The 13732-nt window shown below is 46.5% G+C and overlaps 1 protein-coding gene across 1 annotated transcript in view; it reads left to right on the top strand.

Moving 5' to 3' along the window:
• Positions 1 to 13732, top strand: part of apbb1 (amyloid beta precursor protein binding family B member 1) — a 49228-nt gene that overhangs the window by 5625 nt on the left and 29871 nt on the right. The window contains exons 3-5 of the mRNA XM_062974353.1: positions 895 to 1530; positions 7300 to 7511; positions 10341 to 10397. Coding sequence (XP_062830423.1) covers positions 903 to 1530; positions 7300 to 7511; positions 10341 to 10397 — 897 coding nt within the window. The 5' untranslated portion in view covers positions 895 to 902. The remainder of the gene's footprint in view (positions 1 to 894; positions 1531 to 7299; positions 7512 to 10340; positions 10398 to 13732) is intronic.

The raw sequence follows: 13732 nt of genomic DNA on the forward strand, positions 1-13732 counted from the left end.
CTGGTCTGAGAGTCTAATAGAGCCTGTCTAGTCTGAAAGTCCAATGGAGTCTGAGTCCCGAACAGTCCCAGATCTGCTCACATCGTCTGCAGCCTCTCCCATAAGAAAGAGCTAAGGAAAACTACATACCAACACACACACACACACAATAGAGTAAGCAATCTGAATTATATTTATTTATTTATTTACAGTATTTATATTCCGCCCTTCTTTCTCACCCCGAAGGGGACTCAGGGCGGATTACAATGAACACATATATGGCAAACATTCAATGCCAACAGACAAACAACATTCAGTTTTAGACAGACACAGAGGCATTTTAACATTTTTCCAGCTTCACGATTCCGGCCACAGGGGGAGCTGTTGCTTCACCGTCCATTGGTGGCTGTTCTTCCTCATTCTTTTCCTCGTGAGCAGTTTTATGGTGTTGTAGATTAGTTAAATTAGCCTCCTGCATAAAGTGTACCTAAATTTTCCCTACTTGACAGATGCAACTGTCTTTCGGGGCTGCTAGGTCAACAGCAAGCCGGGGCTATTTTTTTTTTTAATGGTCGGAGGCTTAACCCGACCCGGGCTTCGAACTCATGACCTCTCGGTCAGTAGTGATTTATAGCAGCTGGTTACTAGCCAGCTGCGCCACAGCCTGGCCCGGTAACTGATAACTGGTGGAGGCTTGAGGAAGGTTGTTATTACCAATGTTGTCCCTTGGTTTGAACATGAGGAGACGCTTGTAAGAAATAGCATTTGTGTTTTGTCGAAGACTTTCATGGCTGGAATCACTGGGGTGTTGTGGTGTAGTTTCCGGGCCGTGTGATGATAGCAACCCAGCCCGGAAACCACATGACACCGCAATAGCCTTTGACCTTAACGTTAATAGGATTCCTTCCTCCGCAGCGGGAGCCATGTCCAGCGCGGTGAGCAAGCGTGGCGACCTGGCCAACGACAACGTCTGCCTGGGGCTGAGCCTGTCTGGGCTGGAGCCCGCCCTGCCCCACAAGGGCCCCCCGCCCTCCTCCTCGTCCTCCTCCGAGCTGCAGGGGGTGGTGCTGGGCCCCCCCTCGCCCTCGGCCCCCTCCTCCCTGGAGGAGCCCCCTCCGGCCAACAGCAAGTGGGTCAAGGACGGGCAGAACCAGCTGCGGCAGGCGGCCGAGCGGGGCCGCGACCAGAACCGCAACGAGGTCAGCCCCCCACCGCTGCCCCCCAAGACGCTCAGCGCCCTCCTGATGGCGGAGGAGGAGGAGGAGAAGGAGAAGGACGAAGGGGAGGAGGAGGAGGAGGAAGAGGAGGAGGAGGATGACGAAGAGGAGGAGGAGGAGGAGGAAGACTCCACGCCGGTGCAGAGCGAGGCTGCCACGGAGTCGGAGGAGCACAGCTCGGAGCGGGCCGCGGCGCCGCGGGGGAACGGCGGGGATCAAGGCCGCAGCGCCAGCCTCCTCTTCGGGATGCGCAACGGGGCCGGCAGCGACGAGGACTCCAGCTGGGCCACCCTCAGCCAGGGGAGCCCCGCCGGAAGCTCCCCCGAGGAAGCAGGTGCGCCGGGAGGGGGGGGGCAGGAGGGAGGGGCAACCATACTTGTTGAATCTCGGAATGCTCATCAGCTCGGTTTCAGTGGGACAGGTTGCATCGGGCACTTTCGGAAAAAGAAGTAAATGACAGGGGGGTTAATTAGCTCCGAACCACCCTGATTTATTGGTGAGCCAGGCCACTCACCAATCCATCTTCCGTCAGACTGCTTAATTATAATAATAATAATAATAATAATAATAATAATAATAATAATAATAATAATAATAAGTTTATCCCGCCTCCATCTCCCCCGAAGGGGACTCGGGGCGGCTTACAGCAAAATCAAAATACAGTAGAGTCTCACTTATCCAAGCTAAACGGGCCAGCAGAAGCTTGGATAAGCGAATATCTTGGATAATAAGGAGGGATTAAGGAAAAGCCTATTAAACATCAAATTAGGTTATGATTTTACAAATTAAGCATCAAAACCTCATGTTATACAACAAATTTGACAGAAAAAGTAGTTCAATATGCAGTGATGTTATGTTGTAATTACTGTATTTACGAATTTAGCACCAAAATATCACGATATATTGAAAACATTGACTATAAAAATGGCTTGGATTATCCAGAGGCTTGGATAAGCGAGGCTTGGATTAGTGAGACTCTACTGTACAAGCAATAATAAAATATGAAACATTAAAGGACAACAACAAAAACCAATAATAAAATATACGCAATAGGCAAAAAAACACAACACAGAATTAAAACATCAGATTAAAAACAATGAGGTTGCAATAGTGGATATGCAAGGTGCACATTATGAGTAACAAATTTGTAAATAGATAAAGTGCATTGGAATCATTTAAGGTCACATTAGGTAGGGAGGAGTCCTGAATAATATCAAGCGATCAGTTAAGCATGCGGCCAAGCAGCACCGACAAACGATACCACAGTCGTAATTCAGCTTTTCACAGCGGTTCTATTGCTTTATTATATACAATTAAATACAACTACAAAGTCCATCGCTCATAGGACCCATGCTTCACTCTTTTTGCCGATCGCCGAAGCTCACCACAGGCAACTCCCACATTCCATAGCAGAATGACAAATATCCTGTCCACCCTTCTGCGACCAGAAGGTTTGACCTATTGGCTAGGCAGGCTATCATTCAGGCTGGCCTGCCATTAACCCGTGTGCTGCTGGAAAGCATGCCGGAACACAGTTGCAAAAACCCAACAGCAAAACACTTGATTCAACATTTCACCCTTACACCAAAATACTACACAGACCCAGTGCTGGGTTTTATAAGAGCTATTTTGATATGTACACCAGTGGTTTCTAACCTGTGGTCCGTGGACAACCAGTGGTCCGCAAGAGCTAAAATATGGTTTCTTGGTGTCTTCGTTTTGAGGCCTGTTCCTGGGGTTATTTGGGGGGCTGATTCAGAAAATGGCATTGGATAGACCACATCAGCTCTTGATTATTAAATATGGTTTTCTGTGGGCAAGCAGGTAGTGACTGCAGGGTGGCATATGTTCTGTGTCAGAAACTAGAGCTGACGTGGTCTAGCCAATGCCATTTTCTGAATCGGCACCCCAAAGAACCAACCCGAATCTAAAGTTGGCCAAAAACTGATTCGTAACCTTTTTGGTACTAATGTTGGAGAGTGGGCTGTGGTCAAAGTGGTCCCTGGTCAAAAAAAGGTTGGGAACCATAAAGCTTTGGAGAGCTTCTTCTGTTCAACCATTTCGAAGCTCCCTGCTTGGGTGGTGATGGCACGATCGTCAGCATAGATGACACTCTTTCCCTTCTGGCAGTGGCTGCTCATTTGTGTAAATATCAAAAATGGGTGGAGCAAGCATGCTCTCCCGAGGGAGGCCGTTCTTCTGTTTCCACCTTCTGCTTCTTTGGCCCTGAAACTTGCTGAGCTCCATCAATTCTGGAACACAGGTTGGGTTTTCTTCCTTAACGTAAGGAGTCGTCTTTTCTGACTTCTTTAACTTCGAGAGTAATTGCCTCTTGACTATGGAAACATGTGTTGTGTATATCAAAAGTTCCCAGGTCAGTTATCATCAGTTCAGCACTCTTCATGTCACAGTCAATCGCATTCTTCACCTCCTCCTCCTCCATAAAGCCATTGTCCAGGTTCCAAACTTCTTAGTTGAAGTTCACCTTTATCCAAAGAGCACTGAACCCAGCCAACGACGGATCTAGACCAAACTTAAGTGATATGACCTAATATCCCAAAACAAACAATGCCTTCTTCTTATAACCCAGGCACCGCCAGATACCCAAGCTAGTATAATAATAATCTATATATATAAAATGATAAAGTTGTTTGCGCAGTGACTATAACAACAAAACTAAACATCCCAGAAATACAAAATTTGGCAACACAATGCAAAAGGCTTGCCTCCAGGTTACAACAACAAAATCACACCACAATACCATAATCCAGACCCACAAAACTCACAACAACTAAACGCCCCAGAAATACAAAACTTGGCAACACAATGCAAAAGCCTTGCCTTCCAGTTATAACAACACAACCACACCACAAAACCACACAGGACCCACAAAACTCACAACAACGCATCGTGACTATAACAACACAACTAAACGCCCCAGAAATACGAAACTTGACAACACAACACAAAAGCCTTCCCTCCAGGTTGTAACAACACAACCACACCACAAAACCACAATCCAGACCCATAACACTCACAACAACGCATCGTGACTATAACAACACAACTAAACGCCCCAGAAATACGAAACTTGGCACACAACTAAACGCCCCAGAAATACAAAACTTGACAACACAACACAAAAGCCTTTTCTCCTGGTTGTAACAACACAACCACACCACAAAACCACAATCCGTACCCACAAAACTCACAACAACGCATCATGACTATAACACAACTAAACGCCCCAGAAATACAAAACTTGGCATACAACTAAACGCCCCAGAAATACAAAACTTGACAACACAACACAAAAGCCTTGCCTCTCAGTTGTAACAACACAACCACACCACAAAACCACAATCCGGACCCACAATACTTACAACAACGCATTGTGACTATAACAAATACAAAATTTGACAACACAACTCATCCACCTCCCCAATCCCTACATTCACACTTGGCCTCCAAAAAAACAATTACAATAATAACAATAACAACAACAATAAGAATCAACACCATCACAGGCAAATAACAGCCCTAGGCACTGAGGCTGAGAGGCCAGTCAGTGCTACACTGGGCCTCCAAAAAACAATACAGTAGCATCTAACTTATCCAACTTTCATGACCACTACAACAACAACAATAATAAACACCTACACAGGCAAAAAAAAAAAAAGACTATTGTACCACAATAAAAATATAAACCGCACTCAGCAGAATCAGACATTACAATTAACAACAAACCAAAGACAACAGGGATCTCAAGCAATGATCAATCAACACAAAAATTGAAGAAGGTAACAGACTTCAAATACTACTACTAATGTGCGTATAAAGAAGGGTGGAGGTCACAGCATAAACACAACCTAATGTAGACTGACCAACACCACCAGACTAAGCCACAGCAACGCGTGGCCGGGCACAGCTAGTAATAATAATAATCATCATCATCATCATCATGCCCTCCAAGCTTCAGCTTCCTCTGGGAAAGTGGTGTCACAACGCCCTTGTTGCCAATCTTCTGGCAACTCGGCTGCTTTGAGTCTCCTTTGGTAGGGTATCAATATATACATGGTAATAACTGAGAACGCCACCTTAAATGAAAACATTCTCATTGAAGTCTCCTGAAAACCTTCACATGGAGCTCTGGTCAACTTGTTCAGAGCTAAATTTAAGTCCCAACTTCTCTTTTTTTTTTTAAACAAAAACAAAACCAACCCCATGTCAAGAAAGGGTTAAATTGAGACACATTCACCTTCTGTCTCAATTTACCTTCTTCTTCGATGATCTTGGCATCTGCCCAGTTGCACAGAAAATACACTTCCCAGCTGTCAGCTGAAGCTAGTGGCACTTGCTTTTATTGAAATAATATACATTATATACATAGCCTTGCCGGAGCGTAGCATTTGAGCATCCGGCTTGATCGATGGCTGTGAGGGAAGTAAGTAAAAGTTTATTTGTATACCGCCCTCTCTCCCGAAAGGGACTCAGGGTGGCTTCCAATATAAAATCAGCATAAAACATTGTACAATAAAACACTGAAAACACTATAAAACGCTATAAGAATACAAAAGGGAAGCACACTGTCTCACAAGTGATGGCTGTGAGGGAAGCACACTGTCTCAAGTGTCGCCTCCCACATTCCAGAGCAATGGCGAATGTCCTGTTAGGTATTCAGAAACCACACATTGTTTCCCTCTAGCAATAACTCTCTACTCTATGTATTTAACTCTTACACTACTGGAATGCTGGATTACTTGCACATTATAGGCACACACAAACAGTTTTTAATTGATTCACAATGTATTGTACAATTTTATATACAGTAGTCTCGCTTATCCAACATTCTGGATTATCCAACGCATTTTTGTAGTCAATGTTTTCAATATATCATGATATTTTGGTGCTAAATTCGTAAATACAGTAATTACTACATAGTATTACTGCATATTGAACTATTTTTTCTGTCAAATTTGTTGTATAACATGATGTTTTGGTGCTTAATTTGTAAAATCATAACCTAATTTGATGTTTAATAGGCTTTTCCTGAATGCCTCCTTATTATCCAACATATTTGCTTATCCAACATTCTGCCGGCCCGTTTATGTTGGATAAGTGAGACTCTACTGTATGTGTTTTATTGTAAGCTGCCCCGAGTCCCCTATTGGGTGAGAAGGGCGGGATATAAATATTGTAATAAATAAATAATAAATAAAGAAATTTGCTTTAAACCATAAGTGAAACTTCAGCACTACACAATACAATACCTCAACACCCCAAAGTATGGAACCCAACCAGTTTGGATTTGGGCAGCGAATGGACTCCACTTCCTGCGCCCTTGACCCAACTTTAGAGATGCATGAGAAACTTCGGTCCCCTTGGCCAGTTTGGAGCAGGGAGCACCACGATGCTCTTTGGTGCCTCATTTTGGGAAGGATTCTCTGCAGAAAGGGCCACCCCAAGCCCGTGCACCTCCATTCCTGTCTGTGGAGGAGAGTGTCTTCTGAGCCCGGCATTCCTTCTTGGCCGAGGCAAATAGAACTGCTTGACACCGTCTTTACTATCAGAGTGGTTTTTCTAGGCACATGCACAGCAGAAGTCTCTGACGAAGAAGCTCTGGATAAATAACAACACTGAAGTCTTCAGTTGTCTATCAAAAGTTTACTTACGAACGGAAATCTCACAAGACGATACACAGCTCTCACGTAGGCACACATGGGAAGGGACAGAGAGAAAAGATAGGAAGCAGAGGGCTATTTATCTCATCCTTTGCTTTCTGATGCAATCCAAGTTTAACCCTTTACACACTGGTATAGTAGGCAGCACACAGTGTATGATGCAATCTCCAGCACACATTGCACAACCATGACTCAATTACATTTAAACAACTCTATATACAATCATTCCCACTTTAACATTTACGTTTCTGACCCCGGAATCTCCTTCCAATGGCCAGTGGTCAATGTTCCTTCATGCCAACTGAGCCTGCCTTTGAGCCCACGCTGAGAAATGTATTTTGAGGTTCTGGAGGGGAAGAGGGAAGGGAATTGCCCCCCAAGAAGGTGCCCACCCACTCATTTGCCCCGTTTCCTGTCCTCAGACTCCTTCTGGCTGTGCAACTCCCTGGAGACGGACTCGGACCTCCCGGCCGGGTGGATGCGGGTCCAGGACACCTCCGGCACCTACTACTGGCACATCCCCACCGGGACCACCCAGTGGGAGCCCCCCCGGGGAAGGAGGGGCGCCCCACACGACAACAATGACAACAACGCGGACGACGCCGGGGGAGGCAGCCCCCCCAGGGAGGGGCAGGTGGGTATGGGGGAGGGGGGGGTTGTGCATGTGGGTCTTGCCCCCCCCCCCCCCAGATACACACAACTGGCCATGTAACAAAATTTGAGAAATGTTCCATTCCTGCTTTGAAAGTGTAATTCCCGTTTCATTGTCCAGTCCTTACTTGGAAAGTAATTGTTCTACTCCAGAAACTTTGCTTTTGTGGCTGCCACAAACTAGGTGGAATTGGTTGAGACTCTAGGACAGTGATGGCCAACCTATGACACGCGTGTCAGCACTGACACGCCTAGCCATTTTTGCTGACAGGCTGCTGCATGCAGATTGATTGGATGACAATGTCTTTTGTGGCCAAATTCTGTGTGATTTGGTCCAGTGGTTTTGTTGTTTACTCCATGGGAAATATGCACATTACATTATCATTATATCATTCTGTTATTATTCTATTATAATAATGGGCCCAGGCTGTGGCGCAGGCGGGAGAGCAAGCCAGCTGCAATTAACTGCAATGAATCACTCTGACCAGGAGGTCATGAGTTCGAGGCCGCTCGGAGCCTATGTTTGTCTCTGTCTTTGTTCTATGTTAAAAGGCATTGAATGTTTGCCTATATGTGTGTAATGTGAGTCCCCTTCGGGGTGAGAAAGAAGGGCGGAATATAAATGCTGTAAAATAAATAAATAAAATAAATATTATTGTAGTATATTATTATATTATTACTATTATTCATTGCTCATGACTACATTGAAACTAGAATAGAGAGAAATCAGCGTGGAAACTGCAAGAGGTACCATAGATTGTTGTACATAGAAATAATGGTAGTAAATAGTTTTTGATTTATTAAATACAGTTATATATTACAATTATACATTTTTGTTATTTAAACTATACATATTGCGAAATTATGTTTTTTTTTTTCTCAAAGTGACACACCACCCAAGTCATGCTAGGGTTTTTTTTTGGTGAATTTTGACACACCGAGCACAAAAGGTTGCCCATCATTGCTCTAGGATGAGACATCCATTGAAATCCTATGGCAAAATGTGGTGCTGCAGGATGTCCCTCCTGCAAATGCAAAGTATTGGCAGTTTATTTTATTTATTTATTTATTTGCAGTATTTATATTCCGCCCTTCTTTCTCACCCCGAAGGGGACTCAAGGCGGATCACATTACACACATATATGGCAAACATTCAATGCCAACAGACAAACAACATACATTAGACAGACTCAGAGGCATTTTTAACATTTTTCCAGCTTCACGATTCCGGCCACAGGGGGAGCTGTTGCTTCACTGTCCAGAAGTGGCTGTACTTCCTCATTCCCTTCCTCGTGTTTTGCTGGCAGTTTTTTATGGTGTTGTAAACTAGCCTCCCGCATAAAGCGTCCCTAAATTTCCCTAATTGACAGGTGCAACTGTCTTTCGGGGCTGCATAGGTCAACAGCAAGCCGGGGCTATTAATGGTCGGAGGCTTAACCCGACCCAGGCTTCGAACTCATGACCTCTCGGTCAGTAGTGATTTACAGCAGCTGGTTACTAGCCAGCTGCGCCACAACCCGGCCCTTAAACTTTCCCCATGTTTTTATGATAGAAGCTATTAGGAATTTATTTATTTATTTATTTATTTACAGTGTTTATATTCCACCCTCCTCACCCTGAAAGGGACTCGGGGAGAATCACAGAACAAACATATATGGCAAACATTCAATGTTGTTTATACAGACAATTGTTCATAGATAGAGGCATATATAGGCTTTTCCCATCTTCTGCATCTTGGAGACTTGTGCTCGGTTCTGTCCACAGGGGGGCGCTGTTGCTCCATCTCTCTACCAAAGAGCTTTTGCTCGTAAACTTCCTCCTTGATTGAATCGCCAGCATTTTCCTAGCATTTCCTTATGGGTGCCTTAAAATACCTCCCCACATTTAAGTGGTATCTATTTGTCTACTCGCATTTTGCTTTCAATCCGCTAGGTAGGCAGAAGTTGGGCTAAAGGCCAGGAGCTCACCCTGACCTGGGCTTTGAACTGCCAACCTTCTATTGACAAGCTCTACTGCAGCTGGTGGTTTAACCTGCTGTGCTAAAGCCTGGCCAAAAATGGTGTGGCCTAGTGTCAGGGGCCCCAGGGGCCCCTTGAAGCACCCATCCTGGCCCCATTCCTAGGGCAAGGGCCCCCTTCTTTGGTCCATTGTAGAGGTACTAGCTGTGCCCAGCCACGCGTTGCTGTGGCAAGTATGGTGGTCTGGGAAATAAAATATTGAGGAATTGGTGGTAGTTAAGGTCAAGGGTAAAGGTTTTCCCCTGACATTAAGTCCAGTCGTGTCTGACTCTGGGGGTTGGTGCTCATCTCCATTTCTAAGCCGAAGAGCCGGCGTTGTCCGTAGACTCCTCCAAGGTCATGTGGAATGACTGTATGGAGTGCCATTACCTTCCTGCCGGAGCAGTACCTATTCATCTACTCTCATTTGCATGTTTTTGAACTTTAGGGTTGGCAGAAGCTGGGGCTAACAGTGGGGACTCTCTCTGCTCCTCCAATTCAAACCTGCGACCTTTCTGTCCAGAAGTTCTTCAGCTCAGCACTTTAACATGCTGTGTCATCCAAGGTTGGGGGGCCTGTAGTTTTGTTGTTTTGTCCGGTGCCCTGATTCCATCACCCTTTTATATGTATATAGTTATCTGTTGTCTATAGCTGCATAGCCAGTACTATATACCAGATTGTGGCCGGTAACAAGTCAGAAATTTGGTGTAATGGGACTTGCCCACTGACCCAGAAGCGGGTTAATAGGGAGCTTTGGGGGTGGCATGGGGGCACTTACCTGCCTGTCCTCATCCCTTTCTCTCCCCCATTTGCAGCTCACCTGGATGGACTTTGGCCAGGCTGACCCTTCGGAGGAGGCCGACTTCTGGAAGGTGAAGTACTTTTTTAAGTAGACGGTGGGGAGTGAGAAAAGGACGGGCATAAAGCAGGGGCAGTTTCCACACCCTTTGGTATTGCCTTCCTCAGTCATTATCTGATACAAAAAAAAAGGTTTCAATGATGTTAAAAAAGTTTTTTCTCCTTATCGAAACGGAAATAGAAAAGTGGGTAGAGATTGAATGAAAGCAAATACAACAACAACACCACTTTGGTTATATTCTGCTCTATCTCCCCGATGGGACTCATAGTGGATTACAACACACACAGATAGGCAAACATTCAAAAGCCTTTAATACAGAGGAATAACAGTGACATACAAATACACACAGCAAAGGCAAAGGCTTCTCCTTTCATTTCCCGATTTCTGGAGGCGGTGCTCAGCTCTGGCTGTTCCATTTCCAAGCCCAGAAGCCTGTTGTCCATCGATACATCCTGGTCGTGTTGCCAGCATGGCTGCACGGGTGCCTTATTACCTTCCAGTTGAAGCAAATATTAAGATACAGGCAAACATGCAATGCCTTGTTACAATACAGTGAGACACATACACAAACAAAGGCAAAGGCTTCTCCTTTCATTTCCGGCTCTTGGAGGCGGTGCTCATCTCTGGCTCTGGGGAGGTGTTCTTCTCCGTTTCCAAGCCAAGGAGTCTGCGCTTTCTCCTCCTGGTCGTGTGACTGGCCTTGTTACAATACAATGAGACACACATACACAAAGGCAAAGGCTTCTCCTTTCATTTCCGGCTCTTGGAGGCGGTGCTCATCTCTGGCTCTGGGGAGGTGTTCTCCGTTTCCAAGCCAAGGAGTCTGCGCTTTCTCCTCCTGGTCGTGTGACTGGCCTTGTTACAATACAATGAGACACACATACACAAAGGCAAAGGCTTCTCCTTTCATTTCCGGCTCTTGGAGGCGGTGCTCATCTCTGGCTCTGGGGAGGTGTTCTTCTCCGTTTCCAAGCCAAGGAGTCTGCGCTTTCTCCTCCTGGTCGTGTGACTGGCCTTGTTACAATACAATGAGACACACATACACAAAGGCAAAGGCTTCTCCTTTCATTTCCGGCTTTTGGAGGCGGTGCTCATTTCTGGCTCTAGGGAAGTGCTCTTCTCCGTTTCCAAGCCGAGGAGCCTGCACTGTCACCTCCTCATCGTGTGATTGGCCTTGTTACAATACAATGAGACACATACACAAACAAAGGCAAAGGCTTCTCCTTTCATTTCCAGCTTTTGGAGGCGGTGCTCATTTCTGGCTCTAGGGAGGTGCTCTTCTCCGTTTCCAAGCCGAGGAGCCTGCACTGTCACCTCCTCATCGTGTGATTGGCCTTGTTACAATACAATGAGACACATACACAAACAAAGGCAAAGGCTTCTCCTTTCATTTCCGGCTTTTGGAGGCGGTGCTCATTTCTGGCTCTAGGGAGGTGCTCTTCTCCGTTTCCAAGCCGAGGAGCCTGCGCTGTCTCCTCCTGGTCGTGTGACAGGCCTTGTTACAATACAATGAGACACACATGCACAAACAAAGGCAAAGGCTTCTCCTTTCATTTCCGGCTCTTGGAGGCGGTGCTCATCTCTGGCTCTGGGGAGGTGTTCTTCTCCGTTTCCAAGCCAAGGAGTCTGCGCTTTCTCCTCCTGGTCGTGTGACTGGCCTTGTTACAATACAATGAGACACACATACACAAAGGCAAAGGCTTCTCCTTTCATTTCCGGCTCTTGGAGGCGGTGCTCATCTCTGGCTCTGGGGAGGTGTTCTTCTCCGTTTCCAAGCCAAGGAGTCTGCGCTTTCTCCTCCTGGTCGTGTGACTGGCCTTGTTACAATACAATGAGACACACATACACAAAGGCAAAGGCTTCTCCTTTCATTTCCGGCTCTTGGAGGCGGTGCTCATCTCTGGCTCTGGGGAGGTGCTCTTCTCCGTTTCCAAGCCAAGGAGTCAGCGCTTTCTCCTCCTGGTCGTGTGACTGGCCTTGTTACAATACAATGAGACACACATACACAAAGGCAAAGGCTTCTCCTTTCATTTCCGGCTCTTGGAGGCGGTGCTCATTTCTGGCTCTAGGGAGGTGCTCTTCTCCGTTTCCAAGCCGAGGAGCCTGCGCTGTCTCCTCCTGGTCGTGTGACAGGCCTTGTTACAATACAATGAGACACACATGCACAAACAAAGGCAAAGGCTTCTCCTTTCATTTCCGGCTCTTGGAGGCGGTGCTCATCTCTGGCTCTGGGGAGGTGTTCTCCGTTTCCAAGCCAAGGAGTCTGCGCTTTCTCCTCCTGGTCGTGTGACTGGCCTTGTTACAATACAATGAGACACACATACACAAAGGCAAAGGCTTCTCCTTTCATTTCCGGCTCTTGGAGGCGGTGCTCATCTCTGGCTCTGGGGAGGTGTTCTTCTCCGTTTCCAAGCCAAGGAGTCTGCGCTTTCTCCTCCTGGTCGTGTGACTGGCCTTGTTACAATACAATGAGACACACATACACAAAGGCAAAGGCTTCTCCTTTCATTTCCGGCTCTTGGAGGCGGTGCTCATCTCTGGCTCTGGGGAGGTGCTCTTCTCCGTTTCCAAGCCAAGGAGTCTGCGCTTTCTCCTCCTGGTCGTGTGACTGGCCTTGTTACAATACAATGAGACACACATACACAAAGGCAAAGGCTTCTCCTTTCATTTCCGGCTCTTGGAGGCGGTGCTCATCTCTGGCTCTGGGGAGGTGTTCTTCTCCGTTTCCAAGCCAAGGAGTCTGCGCTTTCTCCTCCTGGTCGTGTGACTGGCCTTGTTACAATACAATGAGACACACATACACAAAGGCAAAGGCTTCTCCTTTCATTTCCGGCTCTTGGAGGCGGTGCTCATCTCTGGCTCTGGGGAGGTGTTCTCCGTTTCCAAGCCAAGGAGTCTGCGCTTTCTCCTCCTGGTCGTGTGACTGGCCTTGTTACAATACAATGAGACACACATACACAAAGGCAAAGGCTTCTCCTTTCATTTCCGGCTCTTGGAGGCGGTGCTCATCTCTGGCTCTGGGGAGGTGTTCTTCTCCGTTTCCAAGCCAAGGAGTCTGCGCTTTCTCCTCCTGGTCGTGTGACTGGCCTTGTTACAATACAATGAGACACACATACACAAAGGCAAAGGCTTCTCCTTTCATTTCCGGCTCTTGGAGGCGGTGCTCATTTCTGGCTCTAGGGAGGTGCTCTTCTCCGTTTCCAAGCCGAGGAGCCTGCGCTGTCTCCTCCTGGTCGTGTGACAGGCCTTGTTACAATACAATGAGACACACATGCACAAACAAAGGCAAAGGCTTCTCCTTTCATTTCCGGCTCTTGGAGGCGGTGCTCATCTCTGGCTCTGGGGAGG

Source organism: Anolis carolinensis, chromosome 3 (assembly GCF_035594765.1).
Source record: "Anolis carolinensis isolate JA03-04 chromosome 3, rAnoCar3.1.pri, whole genome shotgun sequence".
NCBI classification, from domain to species: Eukaryota; Metazoa; Chordata; class Lepidosauria; order Squamata; family Dactyloidae; genus Anolis; species Anolis carolinensis.